General features: G+C 42.6%; 1 protein-coding gene across 2 annotated transcripts in view; it reads left to right on the forward strand.

Annotated features, from left to right (window-relative positions):
* MAN2B2 (mannosidase alpha class 2B member 2) overlaps positions 1 to 17,498 on the forward strand; it is a 143,338-nt gene that overhangs the window by 109,516 nt on the left and 16,324 nt on the right. Inside the window, exons 16-18 of one of the 2 annotated variants that reach the window (XM_029591527.1) lie at positions 1,414 to 1,560; positions 8,961 to 9,073; positions 12,819 to 12,851. In XM_029591527.1, the coding sequence (XP_029447387.1) occupies positions 1,414 to 1,560; positions 8,961 to 9,073; positions 12,819 to 12,836 (278 nt within the window). In that variant the 3' untranslated portion in view covers positions 12,837 to 12,851. Of the gene's footprint in view, positions 1 to 1,413; positions 1,561 to 8,960; positions 9,074 to 12,818; positions 12,852 to 17,498 lie in introns of those variants that run through there. The other variant, XM_029591516.1, reaches the window with a different exon arrangement.

The raw sequence follows: 17,498 nt of genomic DNA on the forward strand, positions 1-17,498 counted from the left end.
TATATGGCACAGGATAGAGCATTTCATGCTAAGTTATGTGAATCCTCAAGTTGCCTAAAGTATGATACAGAAAGTGGGGATTATATTCATAGTTTCTGGGGATGCTGCAAAATTCATTTATTCTGGAAAGAGCTACAGGTGAACATAGGAAACTTTTTAACATGCATATCCTATTTGCACTAAAAATATGGGTCTTCGGTCAATATGACAACATATCACTTTCCATAAAATCACTCCAGATACTATTTTTGGATTAAAGTTCTTTAATAGCAAAAAAAAAAAAAACCCAAAAACCCCAAAACATTTTATATACATGGGTAGGGAAAGAAACCCCAACCTACTTTCAGTGGAAATCCGGCATGACTAAGCTTCTAACATTTGAATACCTAACAGCAAAAAGTCTTACAGAGAATGGATATAAGAATGTATTGCAGGTTTGGCAACCCTTCTTAACAACTCTCTCCACAAGTGAAGAATTCAATACTTGCCTTCTAACTATAATTCTAAATTATAATTTGCACAGTTGTTACTAATGAAGTTTATGAAATGTCGCAGTGGTGGTATCTCTTCACTATCAGAAATGCTAGGGGTATCTGTGTGTATACATATGTGTGTATATATATGTATATATATTTTTGTTGGGGACAGTTTGTTATGGCTAAGTGTATGTTTATACAGTATAACATATATAGTACAATTGGAAGAATTAACATTGAATTGATTGAATGGCTCTGGCTAATGAGAACCATAAAACAGACTTGGGATAGCTCAAACTTTGGATAGCCCAGCTACATTATGAGAGTTTCTAGATGAGGGGGGGAGGGGGGAAGGGAAAAAGGGGGTGGAGCAGGGGTGAGGAGAATTTATTGTAGTGTTATATGTTAGCATTTGAATATTAATCATTGATCTCAGTTGATAAATGTTAACTCAGATTTCAAGTCGAGTTGTATGAACCACTGTTTTCATTAAAAAAAAAAAAAAAAGCAATTAAGATGATTATGGGGAAAAAAAAAGACCCAGAAGTAAGACTTCTTCTGGAGGCATGTGTTTCTCATGTAAAAACTTCTAAAAAAATAACTTTTGAGACCCACCTAAATAATAGACACATTCTTTGTTTGATTCTTCTTGCTGTATGATCTGTACTATGTTATGTTATGCAACTCAGCATCAGATCAACTGGTTCTTCTTTCCATTGTAAACCTGTTGGGGGTCGCATGTTAGCTTAGAGAGTCAAATCGGCAAAACAGAATTATGACCTTAAAACACTGTTAGCTTCTCTTGCTCTTTATGCTGTTTCTTTCCACTGTAGTCCAGTTTCATAAACATTTTCTTACATTGGTCAGCCATGGAGCTACAGTGTTTTGTTGCAGTTGGTGCCAACTATGATTTGCCTTGTATGTGTGTGTTTTTCAGGGGATAGACAAAAACTGCAGGGAAGAGTGCATACAGTCACCAATTATCCTGTGACCCTGCCCCCTAATCTTCACCTCCAGATCCTAAGCATTCCTGGCTGGAAGTATAATTCCAATCACACCAAACACATGCAGCGCATCCACAAAGGTAAGATCTGCGTGAAACTCAAGCATGATGTAGAGTGAATCTTAAGGAATCTGGCATCGAAGGGGATCACCATTCCCCAACCTTATGCTTACAGTCACGTTCACAGTTCCCAGGTATCCATTGTGTTGGCTTTGAAGGAAGTGCACGTTAATTTACTAATTAGTGCGCCTTTAGTGCTGCCAGAATTATCGCGTGGAGGTTGGAACACTGCGCCTTGATTTTACCTCCTTCCATACGGGTGCTGTGATACCTTGCTGAACAGGATATCCCAGGCAGCGTGCCCTGGGTGTTGTATGTGGTTCACAGGAAGATGGACATTACCATAGCTTTCTGCATGGGCCAACCCTTCACGTCCAGCTCCAGCTAAGGACTTGTAGACCAAGACAGAGAAGCTCTTGAGCAGTCCAGCAATACACACACAAAAGCTGTGGTGCAACTGTTGAAAAGATGCACAACACTCAGAAAGAGCCAGGGATAACAAAGAGTGCAAAAATATAAATGCAAAATCATCCATCCTTATTTTCATGATCTGAGAAGAGCAGGGAAGCCATCCAGCAATTCTCAGAATTTATATTTTTAGCATCAGTGCAGTGGTGTTGGCAGGACAGCTGCTGATATTAGTACAAAAGCTGCAGCACTGACGAGAATCCTGGAAATATCACCTTAATTGTTTCTAGTGTCGTTACTTTTTTATTATTATTTTTGGGGGATTTTGAAATCATCTTCCTGCTTCTTTGGGCTTCCAGCTCAATCAGAATAATCTCTTAGTCGGGCTGTGGCATCATGAGCTGCCGTTCACAACTACCTAATGAAAATTTCCTCCATTTTAAGCCCCCTCTTCCCCTGCCTCCACACACACATCTATCTAGTTCAACCATTGCAGTAGCAATTGTTCAGCCAGGGCCCCCCAAATCGTGGTTCCTTCCAGAACCTGAACATGCATGCCCCCTCCCTCCAAGTCTAGCCACGAAGTGTCCCCCGCTCCCCCCTGGGGCTCTGAACCTCCTTAGCATGCCCAGCCATGGACAGCCTGAGCAGCAGAATGACGCTTCCTCTCTTCATTGCATTCATACATCTTTTTTTTTCTGCTAATATGTATTCTTACATTTCTAAATTTGTGGAAGTTTATGATCATTCCTCCCTGTTTTCAGAATCTCCTTTCCCAAGTCTGTTCTTTGGTTTTTCATGATGAGCATTCATTAAACCTCCTGTTCAAAACAAAATAAATAAAAACACCTTCTGCCTCATAATCCAAAACTCATCACTTACATAACTGTCAGGATATAGCTGATGTCTACTCCTTTATATCACATTTCAAAATTAAGGTAGCCACTTGTGTATAAATATGCTTAATTTTTTACGATTCTCAGGTGATGCTTGTATGAAGTTTTGATCAGGATCAGACGTGCAGCTCCTCAGTTTTATTTTGAGTCATAGTGATGGAAGTGAATAAGTAGGGAGAAGTATTGTAAAAACAAAAAACCAAACACATGTAACCCCTGGACGGGCTGGATCCCCAAGACTGCACCTTGGAACTCGCAGAAAGAGAGATGGACCCTAGCTGCTCTCAGTTTCTACAGATGGTCTTACAAATCTTAGCTCCCCATTCGGGGGGGAAAGCAAAGCTTCAAGGCCCTTTTGCTTCAAACACAGTACAAGCCCCTTGTCCTTCCCTGTAAACAGCACTGATAATAGTCACATTCTTTTGCATCCACAAATCACACCGAGAGGCAGTGTGGTTTCCAACTTCTTTACTGATAGTTGATTAAATAACTGAAGAACATTTACAGCACTCAAATTAGAGTTTAAATAAAATCAATAAACAAATAGGCCGAAGAAAATAATAAATTTGTGACTCTTCTAGTAAAGTGTCTGAATTCCTTTTAGAAACCAACTCCTTAGCACTGAACCTTCTTCTCCTTCCAGTTACTTGGATTTGAAGAAAGTACAATCCTTCTTCCAGCTCTCAGATATCCTACAGATTCTGCCCACTGTAGAATGGTTAGAATAAAATCCCAACTTTTTTATCAGGACATAAGTCCCAATTCTCATACCTTTCCTGGAGTCTTCTCCAATTTTTATCTCCTGACAGTACCAGAGGGCACTCTCCTCTCAATGCAGCACATTTGAGTCAGGAGCAAACACAGCTCTTAAACAATACCTTTAGATCCTCCCCTCCTCTGCAAAGGGCAGGGATCCAGACCTCACAGACAGCTCCTACCAACTTAAGGTACTTTCACAGTGAAAAAGACGTCTCTCTCCCAATATGTTGGAAACCAAGTCCCTGATACCTAGGGTACTCAGCTCCAGGTGACACAAAACATACATTGTTGCTCAAAAAAGAAGAAAACAAAATTTAGAGACAGGAAGGGTGGAAAAAACTTCCTAGCCTCTGCATCGGGTAATGACTGATTTATCTGCTGGAGGCGAGTACAGCAGAGTCTTCCCTACCCCTTGATCTGACCTTAAAAAAAAAGGGATGCCCCAGTCCTCTGTGAAGGAGTACCAAGGCTCTTACAGGCACGGTCTCCAAAAATCGGATCAAAAGAGTAAAAAGCAATCAGGCTGGTAGGTTTGCCCAGAGAGGGTAAAGACTCTGCCAACTCCCCTTCAATAATGTAGAAAAACAACAGACCGTAGTCAGAAAGCTCCTGTCTAACCAAAATCCCAACTAAAATCCATGCTTCTGAGATGGTGCCTGGTAGTGGTCAACAGCTAGAACGCACCATCTGCAGCTCCCACATGGGGGAGCAGAAATCCAAACCTCTCTGCACTAAATCTCTCTGAACCTCCCCAGGCTGGTCAGTACACTCCTTCTGGCAAGCAAACCAGCAGCTCCTTACACTCAAAACATTGAAATGTCATCAGGAATGAAACAAATATGAAAGCAAAAAATGGAGGCGGCAGTGGTGGTGACTATTTTTATTTGCAAATTGAATTTTCCCAAGCGGTGGTGCTGAGGCTGCCGCTTTAAGAGGCAATTCAGGTTTGCTTCTCACGTGATTGCTAGATTGTAATGTTGCTGCTAAATAAATTATGTGCGGCAGGTGCATTTCCTCTGAGTGCTGCTGTGTTAGAGACAGGACACTGAGCTAGGCATCTTTGGCCTGACTCAGCAGCTATGGTCTTATACAGATTTCTCTTCTTGGAGCAGTGTTGTAATGTTCTTCTCTGGTACTTCAGTAAACTACATGTCACTTTTAGGCCAGTGTTTTGAGCAAAGGTGCTCATGTAATTTCATCAATAACCAGCGTTCACAAAATTATCCATGTAATGGAAGCCAGCCAGCCAGCCAGCAATCACAAATGTAGTTTCTTTTTAAAAAAAAAAACAAAACCTCAGTGATGGTGAGAACACAGCTCACGGAGCCAAATCAGTTGCTTTTTCAGTGGAAGCCATGCATGATTATGCTGCTTCAGAACTCAGCAACTGATGGTCACTGAGGCTTTAGAGCAAAGGTCCCCAAACAATGGCCTGAGCGGCGAATGCTGCTCTTGGCTGAATTTCATCAGCCCCCCCGGTAACAATGACAGCAGACTCTGAGGAGGGCTCTTCCCCTCTTCTAACCCTTGCACTCTTGCCGATTTGAAATGTCCTTTGTAGCTCTTCTCTTGAAATGTTTGGGAGTCCCTGCTTTATAACCAGCCTAAAGCATATTGTTCAACTGAGCTGCAACGCCAGATCTCCTCAACAACTCTGAAAAATTGGGCAATCACCATATAGCACACTCACCTCTAACACACAGGTAACTTAAAGTTACTCATCATTTTTTTGAACTTTTTATTTTTAAATCGCACAGAACTCCAAATCAAACGTGTGTACAGAAGAAAAACAAGTTCATATAAACATAATAATCATCCATGTATCAAAAGCTTTCCAATAACTCTTAATTTATCTGATACATTTAAGATATGCCAATATTCATGTTTTACAACTCCTTTTTATTTGTCATCCCATGTTATAGTAACAGTATTTAACTGAGGGTAAGCTTATTTGCAGTACTTGACTTCCGGGCTGACTTCACTTTAGCATTTCTTCAGTCTATCGGGTTGGACCTTTTCTCCAGGGATGATCCCCTTGGTAAACCAGAGAATTGCTCTCAGCCTTTTCTAGCTAAGATCCAAGTGCAGAGTCTGAGGTATGAGATGAGAACTATCTCTTCTTGGCCTTCTGACAGACTGAGAATCTGTACAATATAGGGAGCCAAAGGACTGAGAACCAGAGAAAACCAGCGTTCAAATCCTACTTCCCTTACTGACAATTCTTGTGACATCAGGAACATTGTTTTATCTCACATTGCTTCAGGTACCCACTTTAGACTAAATTTGGGGGGGGGGGGGGCAAGGAATTTTAAAATGCTGTAAGTCATTGCATTATTTGGAAAGGCAAGCTAAAATGATAAATTATAAATCAACGCCATGCCACCTCATCCCATTGGAGAGAAGAAAATTTATGACCAAAGAAGTATTAAACCACCTGTTCAATAAAAAAAAAAAAAGCCCAACCCTACTTCTGCCTCATAAACCAGCAATCATCACTTATGTAACTATCAGGATACATTCACTGCCAACCATTTTACATCACATTTTCACAACTAAAGTAGACACCTTGTTGTGGGTTTATATATATATATATATATATATATTTATTTATTTATAAATTTATAGGCTGCCTACCTACAGAACTAGGCAGGTTACAAACCACCCACATAATAAATCGGTTAAATAAAGATATATAAAATCAGATGAAACAGATATAAATCAATTAAATAAACATACATAAAATCAAATGAAAACAGCATAAAATAATCAGACATATTATTAAAACAAGAACATAAAACAGTAACATAAATGGCCTGCATAGATCTATTAAATAAGCCATAAAACCAGTCATAGTATAAAATCCTACCATATGCTCTATAAAATAAGCACTAGCTACATGCTCTGCAAAAAAACACAGACTGTAAAACAATCAAAATAGAATTATTCAATGCTTTCTTTTAAAAGGTGACAGCATTGAAACTTACTCAAAAGCAAGATGAAATAAATGAGCCTTGAGCATGTTTCTAAATCTCACAATGGATGTTTCTGCTGTCCGATACTGTGTTCCATAAAGTAGGTCCCATCACGTAAAACAGACGCTTTCTGGATTCTGCCAAGTGTACTAAATCGATTAAAGGTACTTCCACCAACTTTAAAGAAGCAGACCTTAAACTTTTAAAATAGAATTAAAGAACAATAGGCCAGACCATGAATGGCCTTAAATGAGCAAATTTATTTTAAATGTAAATTTAAATTTAAATCAAATTCTCCAGTTTATGAGCAGATAATGTTAGTGAATCAAAATAGGTGTGATATGCTCATAAATTCGAGTACCAGTTATCGATGCAGCATTTTGAATAAATTGCAATGCTCTTAGAGGTAGATTTTCAAACAAGGCGCGTTGGCGTACTTTTGTTGGCGCTCCAGGCACAAACAAAAGTACGCGGGATTTTAGTAGATACGCGCGGAGCCGCGCGTATCCACTAAAATCCTGGATCGGCGCGCGCAAGGCTATGAATTCTGTATAGCCGGCGCGCGCCGAGCCGCACTGCCTACCCCCGTTCCCCCCAAGGCCGCTCCGAAATCGGAGCGGCCTTGGAGGGAATCCTCTAACGCCCTCCCCTCATCTTCCCCTCCCTTCCTCTATCTAACCCACCCACCCGGCCCTGTCTACACCCCCCCTTACCTTTCTCCGGGGATTTACGTCTGCCGGAGGAAGAAGTAAATCCCCGCGCGCCAGCGGGCCTCCTGCGCGCCGGGCCGCGACCTGGGGGCGGGTACGGAGGGCGCGGCCACGCCCCCGGACCGCCCCGGGCCGTAGCCACGCCCCTGTACCCGCCCCCCAAAATGCTGCCGACAAGCCCCCGAAACGCCGCGACGGCCGGGTCCGCCCCCGACACGCCCCCGACACGCCCCCTCGGAGAACCCCGGGACTTACGCGAGTCCCGGGGGTCTGCGCGCGCCGGTAGGCCTATGTAAAATAGGCTCACCGGCGCGCAGGGCTCTGAAAATCCGCCCCTTAAAGTTTATTGAGCCAATCCCAGATAGAGGGGCGGATTTTCAGAGCCCTGCTCGCCTAAATCCGCCCAAATCCGGGCGGATTTAGGCGAGCAGGGCCCTGCGCGCCGGTGAGCCTATTTTACATAGGCCTACCGGCGCGCGCAGAGCCCCGGGACTCGCGTAAGTCCCGGGGTTCTCTGAGGGGGGGGGGTGTCGGGGGCGTGTTGGGGGCGGGCCCGGTCGTCGCGGCGTTTAGGGGGCGTGTCGGCAGCGTTTTGGGGGCGGGTACGGGAGCGTGGCTACGGCCCGGGGCGGTCCGGGGGCGTGGCCGCGCCCTCCGTACCCGCCCCCAGGTCACGTCCCGGCGCGCAAGAAGCCCGCTGGCGCGCGGGGATTTACGCCTCCCTCCGGGAGGCGTAAATCCCTCGACAAAGGTAAGGGGGGGCTTAGACAGGGCCGGGTGGGTGGGTTAGGTAGGGGAAGGGAGGGGAAGGTGAGGGGAGGGCAAAAGGAAGTTCCTTCCGAGGCCGCTCCGATTTCGGAGCGGCCTCGGAGGGAATGGGGGTAGGCTGCGCGGCTCGGCGCGCGCCGGCTATACAAAATCAATAGCCTTGCGCGTGCCGATCCAGGTTTTTAGCAGATACGCGCGGCTCCGCTCGTATCTACTAAAATCCAGCTTACTTTTGCTTGCGCCTGATGCGCCAGCAAAAGTAGGCCAATTCGCGCTATTTGAAAATCTACCCCTAGGAGAATTGCAACAATAAATAACCAAAATTACGAGAGTATGTACAACCATTTTCAGGTCTGTCTTATTTAAGAAAGGCTTAAAGTATCTGACCAAGCAAAGTTTATAAAAACAATTCCATATCACATTCTTGATTTGTGGCTTTAAAGAGAAGGAAGAATCCATATTCATACCCAGATTATGAGCCTTACGAGAAATCTGGATGTTACACTATCAAAGCATTAAGCACAGATGCTTAATTTTTCATGGCTCTTAGTTAGGAGCCTCAGTGCAATAGGTAATGTATAATTGTACTTCTAATGTCTGCTTCACCCTATTTTATTTGTGTTCTTTTAGCCTTGACGTTCAAATCAGTGGAGCCAGTTTTTCTGCCAATGTTTTTTTTTTTTTTTTAATATGTTTTAAAATGTTTTAATAATTGTGTTGTTTTTAAATTTGTAAACCGCCCTGGGCAGCTATGATAGTCTGATTGGTGTGGTATATAAGTAATAAATTAAATGAAATATATATATATATATTTGTTTGTTTTTATTTTTTTATGTTTTCACTTTTTGGAAAAATGTGTGAGTTCTGTTATTTGACCACGCTAATCTTTTCTTCTTTACAATCAAAAGCTACATTGAAGCCAGCAGGTGCTGATTTCAGCCGTGTGCTGCTGCGACTCAGGCACCTTTATGAAGTGGGAGAGGATCCTGTTCTGTCTCAGCCTGTAACAGTGAATCTGAAGGTAAAGGGCCAGCATTTTTTGTGTGCTGCGAGCACTTGTCATATGTTTGGGGAGCGGGGGGAGGGGGGTTGGAGCAGTCATCTGCCTGTCCACACTGGGACAAAGCCCACGAGAGCACTTCTTACCCACGGTCTTTGCACTGATTTTTGAAAGTGAAAGTAGGTGTGTACTTTTGCTTTGAAACTTGCCGTGGGTGCAAAGCATATGCGATCACTTACAGCCACTTTTTCTACAGAAAAAGTGCCTTTTCTGTTTTGGTAGAAAAGCGCGTGCCAAGATTTTAAAACGCAACCCGCGCATGTACTTTTCCTCCCCCGATCTAAATACATCTCTGGGAGCGCCTCCTCTCACCACCTCCAGGCCACATAGTCTTGGTTTGGACATCCCTAGTGCAGGGGCTACAGCAAAGGCGCAATGCTACAAATTCACTCCCAGATCTCTCACATTTTTCAATAATACCAGACTTCAGCCCTGGGTGCTGGGGTTCACTGGCAGAGAGGAGGTCCAAGCCTCCAGGGCTGTAGGGGGTATGGGAGTCTCCCTGGCTCTGAAGCAGTGTCCATAAACCTTCCCTAATTAGAGGGTAGCAAAATCCTCCTTTTCAATTGGCAAAAGCTGGGAGAGAAACTCTAAAAACTCTCTCTCCTCAAAAATGTAGGTGTTTCAACTTTCTCACTAAAATTCCAGTTGCTTAGTTCCACTTTTTTTTTTTGTTTGGGTTTTTTTTGTAATATTCTGACTTTTGTCACTTTGAATTGGATTGCATTCAGGTACTGTAGCTATTTCCCTATCCTGTTAACTGAGTGTATACGAAACAGCTGCAATCCCCAGTCCTTTAGATTAGAGGGGGCTGTGCCCTACTGGTCAGAAATTCTTCAAAAATTCACCCAACCCTCTCAAGAAAACCTACTTCTGTCAAGGCAGCAATGTGTGGGGTCCGTGAGGGCTCCTTAAGATACTGTCCTTGATGAGCCCCTTCTTTGTGGACTGTGAAGCCTACTGGGGCAACTCCAAAAAAAAAAAAAATCCCTCTCTTCAAACTGTGATCATTCAAACAAACAGAGAACAGAACAGAAACAGGCTGTGAGCATGCTCGACCCAGTATTTATAGGGAAGCAGAACCAATCCCAAAAGAGGGGAATGGCAAACAACTAGGGAGGGAATAAAAATACAAAAAAATCCCCAAATACTACTGTCAGAAATGGAAAATTTAGTGAGGGTTGCGAAGCTACTGTCACTTAAGTGTGTTGTGGAAGAAGGGCGTGGACTTATGGCCTCTTGGAGGGAGGCAGTATTCAGACAGCCCATTAACGAAGGTGAAACACTTTGCAAATTATCCTCCCAGTGTGAGCTCTGGAGAGGAGGCACGGGAAAGCGCACGCGCCTTTAATAATTCCCTTTTCTTCGCCCATGAACCTTGGTCTGCTGGTTCTCTTGTTGCCACCTTTGCATTAGTTAATCCTGGTTGCACTCCCTGCCTTATTTGCACTGGGGGAATTACTCCGGGGGATTAAAAAGGTGGTCAGGGCTGGTGAAAATGGGAATCTGAATGCCTGTGAAACTGAGTTGACGGCTGTGGTGCAGTATTAACTATCTGGAAACTGAAGCAGCGGGACTGGGCTGTCTTGTGCTGAGCTGTTGCTGAGTCTGTGCTTAAGTTTGCCGGTCTCTACTACTGGACCATGGCCGTAAAGAAATATTAGTCTTTGTGTTCCCCCTGCAGGAATTGTAAAGGGCTATGAAAGAGAAGGAATGCAAGGCATAACTAAATAGCTGAGAAGAGATAACACTGTGATAAAATTAATCTTTTCAAATATTCACATTTCTGTGTCAACAACACTGACGTACGCCCTTTAAATGAGGATTTAATTTTCTGTTGGGTTTGTGCTTAATGCCAGAGCTGACTTCAAAATTCCATGGACATGCAATTAACTTGGTATTTGTTACCCCCCGAAGGTAGAGAAATGACTTCCCTTTGTACGATTAGTTGCTCCAGGATTAATGTAGAACCCGCTCTGCAACAGGCGTACGTTTCAAAGTTTGCTTCATGTTTTTTTTAAGGCAATAAATTTTATCATTTTCTTTCATCTTTAATGTGCGAAAAGTTCTATAGCACGTGCTAAAGTGATTTACCTAGTTCTAAAACCATTTAAAGTTTGCTAATCATTTTAGCATGCTGTGAAAAAAAAAAAAAAGGTTAGTGTATGTTACATGAAACCAAACAAATGACAGCACATCCCTACTCTGCAGTCACCTCCTAGCAAGGGAAGGAAGCAGCAAGGATTCCAGACCAAGTTTGTACTCACCGCCATATTAAAGGCATGGCTAGTGGGTGGGCTGGTTTGGGCCTGATCTGCCATCAGCTACTGTGCCAAAGCAGAATTAGAAAGCTGATAATCTTGTAAGAAATGTGCAGCATCGCTCTCCTGCTGCCCATGCAGGTAGCTGGAAGAATAATCCATAGCAGGACCACATTGAGCATGGGTACCATTTACTATTTGTATGATGCAAACCTGAGTGAACCAGGACTGTCCTAAGCAAACCTATTCCAGGATTTATTTTTCTATCTCTCAGGCCAGCCAGCATCTAAATGGGAGTACAACTCTTCCCATTTTCCATATGCTGTGTTTGAGATGTAAGAAAAAAATCTAAGTTGTTTTTTTTTTCCAGCTTCCTCTCTGCTATTTCTGGTGTGGCTCTGAATAAAAAAAAAATCTTCCCAAGGTTTAATATAATAGAGGAAGTATATTTTTTAAAATAAATATTTGCTGTCCTGAAAAGGCCTGATTCATTAAACACTGTGCAAATATAAATTATTATTTGGTAGTAATAACACTGTGTGATTTGTTATATGATTGACTATTATGCATTGCACTGAGCAGCAGAAGAGCTGGTAGTGCAATAAAGAAATAGAATAAATAAATATATTTCCAGTGATCTATAAGGCCTAGCGATGGGTCAGGATATGGGGTTGTTTCTGAGCCCCTTCTGATATAGGAGGTGGGACTGAGATTGCATCTTCCAGGTTACTCCCACCTCTACCTGATGAAGCTTGGTCTTAATCCAGGCTTCCAGGTCAAATGTGAGACTGCTCTGATTAACCTTTTTGACCTACGCCATTGTGAGGCCGATGTAATAAGGTGTGCTCAGCACCTTAGTTTAACCTTCTGTTGTGCATACATTTTTTTGGGTGCAAACGTTTATTGCCAATGCAGCAAGGAGTTTTGCACACAACAGTGTGCGTACTGGTTAGCACCCTCGGATGGAAATCCCATGATATTAGCTATTACCCTTCAATGCAGAGAGGTGCACCAGCTTATCTTATCTTTTTAGTGCTGGAACTTTAATACTAGTCTAAAGTGGAGAAAAGTTTCCAAAGCTAATGTTAATCTATAGGCAGAAGCTGGAGTTCCAATGCTGGGACCTGTACTCAGTATTTTATGTGCAGAAAATATGCTTTCTGCACAAAAAGCATGTTTGCTATATTTAAAATATGATATGTGGGCAAAAAATGCTTTGTATGTGCTAAGCCTTTTCTTTGCACACATTTTCTGGTTTGTGTGCATTTTTTGAACTCCTGATGCATGAGCTTACTGCAAATTAGCTTGCTTTTAAGAAAGAGGGGGATGAATTTCAGCACACAGTTTTAAGGCTCTGCTTTTTTGCATTGGCCCCTGTGTTAGTTTAGTGGAGATATATTAGTCCCATTAGCACTTTTATCATTTTCTGCTTCCACCACTGACAGTTTTGCAGTTGTGGGTGATGTTGATCAGCATCCGGAGGACAAATGATGAAAGGAAGTCTGGAGCACGAGAGAGTGTGATAGAGACAGAAAGAACTGGTAGTGAATTTGGATAGATGAGGACTTCTTGGCCAATTCAGATAATATTATTGATTGGCCCAGGCATGAACGTTACCAGGATGATGGTCTGTATGTAATACAGTCAAGTTCTAGGTGTATCTGTAAATTAAGATGCCTTGTCTGTACACCACAAACATGCCCAGGCTTGTACATGTAAACACAAGCCAATGCAGAAAAGTGCATTGAGCCAAATGCACCTTTCGGCCTGCACTTCACCACACATTTTCTGTGCGCAAATCTTACTGCTGATGCAGCAAGGAGTTTTGCATACAGAAAATGCGCATTTCTGGATTACAGATAATTTACCTTTTGTTTTATTGCTGTGGATTTATGTGGTTATAATTGACCTTTTTTCTTTATTTTTGATTTATGTAATTAGCAAAAAATTAGCAAAAATATAGACCAGTGAGCCTGACTTCAGTGCTGGGAAAAATAGTGGAAACTATTCTCAAGATCAAAATCGTAGAGCATATTGAAAGACATGATTTAATGGAACACAGTCAACATGGATTTACCCAAGGGAAGTCTTGCCTAACAAATCTGCTTCATTTTTTTTGAAGGGGTTAATAAACATGTGGATAAAGGTGAACCGGTAGATGTAGTGTATTTGGATTTTCAGAAAGCGTTTGACAAAGTCCCTCATGAGAGGCTTCTATGAAAACTAAAAAGTCATGGGATAGGAGGCGATGTCCTTTCGTGGATTACAAACTGGTTAAAAGATAGCAAACAGAGAGTAGGATTAAATGGTCAATTTTCTCAGTGGAAAAGTGTAAACAGTGGAGTGCCTCAGGGATCTGTACTTGGACCAGTGCTTTTCAATATATATATAAATGATCTGGAAAGGAATACGACAAGTGAGGTTATCAAATTTGTGGATGATACAAAATTATTCAGAGTAGTTAAATCACAAGCAGACTGTGATACATTACAGGAGGACCTTGCAAGACTGGAAGATTGGCCATTCAAATGGCAGATGAAATTTAATGTGGACAAGTGCAAGGTGTTGCATATAGGGAAAAATAATCCTTGCTGTAGTTACACGATGTTAGGTTCCATATTAGGAGCTACCACCCAGGAAAAAGATCTAGGCATCATAGTGGATAATACTTTAAAATCGTCAACTCAGTGTGCTGCAGCAGTCAAAAAAGCAAACAGAATGTTAGGAATTACTAGGAAGGGAATGGTTAATAGAACGGAAAATGTCATAATGCCTCTATATCGCTCTATGGTGAGACCGCACCTTGAGTAATGTGTACAATTCTGGTCGCCTCATCTCAAAAAAGATATAGTTGCAATGGAGAAGGTAGAGAGAAGGGCAACCAAAATGATAAAGGGGATGGAACAGCTCCCCTATGAGGAAAGGCTGAAGAGGTTAGGGCTGTTCAGCTTGGAGAAGAGACGGCTGAGGGGGGATATGATAGAGGTCTTTAAGATCATGAGAGTTCTTGAATGAGTAGATGTGACTCGGTTATTTACACTTTCGAATAATAGAATGACTAGGGGGCATTCCATGAAGTTAGCAAGTAGCACATTTAAGGTTATCGGAGAAAATTCTTTTTCATTCAACGCACAATAAAGCTCTGGAATTTGTTGCCAGAGGATATGGTTAGTGCAGTTAGTGTAGCTGGGTTCAAAAAAGGTTTGGATAAGTTCTTGGAGGAAAAGTCTATTAACGGCTATTAGTCAAGTTTACTTAGGGAATAGCCACTGCTATTAATTGCATCAGTAGCATGGGATCTTCTTAGTGTTGGATAATTGGGTTCTTGTGGCCTGGAAACAGGATTCTGGGCTTGATGGAGCCTTGGTCTGACCCAGCATGGCAAGTTCTTGTGTTCTTATGTCTTTCTGCTTTCCTCACCAATTCCCAGAGTTCCAAGGTTTTCCCTGATTGCAGCTTGAGCCACATGACACATTTAGGAGAGAGCCACAGAAGAGATGCATCGGTGGCTGAAGCAGATTGGGACCTTGGGTTTGAGAGTATGATTGTGTGTGAATGTGAAGAGGGACAGTTTGAATGTGGTGCTCAGCTGGTTTACAACTTATTTTATTATATCTGCGGTTGGGGCATTATATATTAAGCAGAAGAATTAGAAGGGATCTAAGCTGAAGGTCTTTCCCTGTGAATGTATGCAGCAAAGGTTTTCTTAATATTGATCAGTATAAGTAGTCTTACTACTGGCTCACTGAATTTCGCTGGCTTGCATTCTTCCATAAAGAGAAAAAAAGTTACCTGATCTTCGTAAATGCAAGCTTAATATTCTGTTTTTGCAAGAAACTCATTTAGAGAATCAGGAGCATAAAAAGCTGTGAAGGGAGTGGGTGGGTCAATCCTATTTCCAGTCTTTCACTTCCAGTCAGAGAGGGGATGGCTATTATTAATAAAACTGTGTTCTTTGTTCAGAAGCAGGTTATCACTGATCCTAATGGAAGATTTGTAATGGTGAATGGCTCTCTGCAAAGCACAAAGGTGTTGCTTATTAACATTTTTGCACCAAATTGATACTCCCATAAATTTTCACTCAACTGGTTTCCAAAATTTCTATGTTTGAGGGATATTCTATCAGAATGGGAGGTGATTTTAACATTACAGATAATCCCATGGTGGATTGCAAGCCTTCAAATACTCCTAAAAAGAATCAAGCAGATGTTAGAGTAGGGTTTTTATTCATAGAACTCCTGCTAATTGATTTTGGTGTGTAATACATACAGGGGTAGATTTTAAAAGGGTTACGCGCATAAGGTACACGCGTAAGCCTTTTAAAACGCCCCGCGCGCGCCGAGCCTATTTTGCATAGGCTCGGCGGCGCACGCAAGCCCCGGGACGCGCGTAAGTTCCGGGGCTTCACTAGGGGGGGGTGTCGGGTAGGCGGCGCAACGTTCGGGGTGTTCCGGGGGGCGTGGTGCCGGCTCCGGGGCGTTCTGGGGGCACAGTCGAGGCCTCCGGAACAGCCCCCGGGTTGGGAGATGGTGCGCCAGCAGCCCACTGGCGCGTAAAGTTACACCTGCCAGAGGCAGCCATAACTTTTACAATAACGGTAAGGGGGGGATTTAGATAGGGCCGGTGGGGTGGGTTAGGTAGGGGAAGGGAGGGGAAGGGGCAGGGGGTGGAAGGAAAGTTCCCTCCAAAGCCGCTAGGGAATGGGCAGCGCACGCAGGGCTCGGCGCACGCAAGGTGCACAAATGTGCACCCCCTTGCGCGCGCCGACCCCAGATTTTATAAGATACGCGCGTAGCCACGCGTATCTTATAAAATCCAGCGTACTTTTGCTTGCGCCTTGTGCGAGAAAAAAAGTACGCGCGCACTGTTTTTTAAAATGTACCCCACAGAGAACAGGGAATTCACTCACTTTTCTCATGTACATAAGCTCTATACAAGGATAGATTATATCCTGATTGCAGAATAACTATTTGCAAAGTTGGAGTCTAGTAATATATGTGATATCCCCTACTCAGACCATGATATCTTCATTACATTGTTGGTTTTCATGTCAGGAAGGGGACAGGTCTTTGCAATGGAAAATGTCTCCATTGTTACATATATGTGGATAAACAGTTTGGCAAGATTATACAGAGTTCAATAAATTGCCTGAAATTGACGGTTATCTTTTGGAATGCAGCTAAAGTTGTGATGGGAGGGTATATACTCGCATACCAAGTGAAGAAAAAGAGGGAAAGAGAGAGAAAATTTCTAGCTTATTCCAAAAAGATGCCTTAAAAAGAACGCATGTGAAAGACACAAACCTCCAAAGATGAACTCATGTCCACTAGACAGGAGCTGAATTATATTCTGACAGCTAAGGCACAACAGAATTAGATATATTATAGGTACAAATTATATCAAAAGGGGAATAAGTCAGGAAAACTCGTAGCACGAATGGCAAAAAATGAAATGTGTTCCAAAAGCCTCATAACTCAACTCCATTATGACTTCCAGGTGCACGCTCATACCCCTGATATAGTGAATGCTTTTAGAAAATATTACAAAAAAGTTATATGCAGCAAGCTCTCCATCAGAGCAAGGGAGAGAGGCTGTTTTTGGAGGGTTGTTTGCCCCGCAGTTGGACATGGCCTCCAAGGCTTCTTTAGATGTGCCTGTTTCCGAGGGTGAGATATTTCGGGATATAAAACAATTTAAATTGGCCAGAACACCTGATCCAGATGTCCTGAGTTCTACAAGCTCCTGAGGGAATTTACTCTTACTCCATTAAAATCTATGTTCCATGCAGCTTGTGAACGGGGCATCTTTGATGTGGGTCGTAATCTGGCGACAGTTGTGCTATTACTTAAACCAGGCAAAGACCCTTGCCACCCTGAGGCTTACTGACCTATTTCACTATTAAATCAAGACTTAAAAATTCTGGCGGTAATTCTGGCTGCTAGGCTTAACATTACTATTCAAAATTTGGTGTCTCCAGATCAGCCTGGGTTTATTATCTAATAGATTATCTAATAATAATTTGCTGAAAGCTCTTTTAGTACTTCAGTCTGCCAAGTGCGCTGATGGGGACGGGATGCTGGTAAGCCTAGATGTAGAAAAAGCCTTTGATTGTGTAGAGTGGCCTT

Source organism: Rhinatrema bivittatum, chromosome 1, assembly GCF_901001135.1.
Source record: "Rhinatrema bivittatum chromosome 1, aRhiBiv1.1, whole genome shotgun sequence".
In the NCBI taxonomy this organism is placed as follows: domain Eukaryota; kingdom Metazoa; phylum Chordata; class Amphibia; order Gymnophiona; family Rhinatrematidae; genus Rhinatrema; species Rhinatrema bivittatum.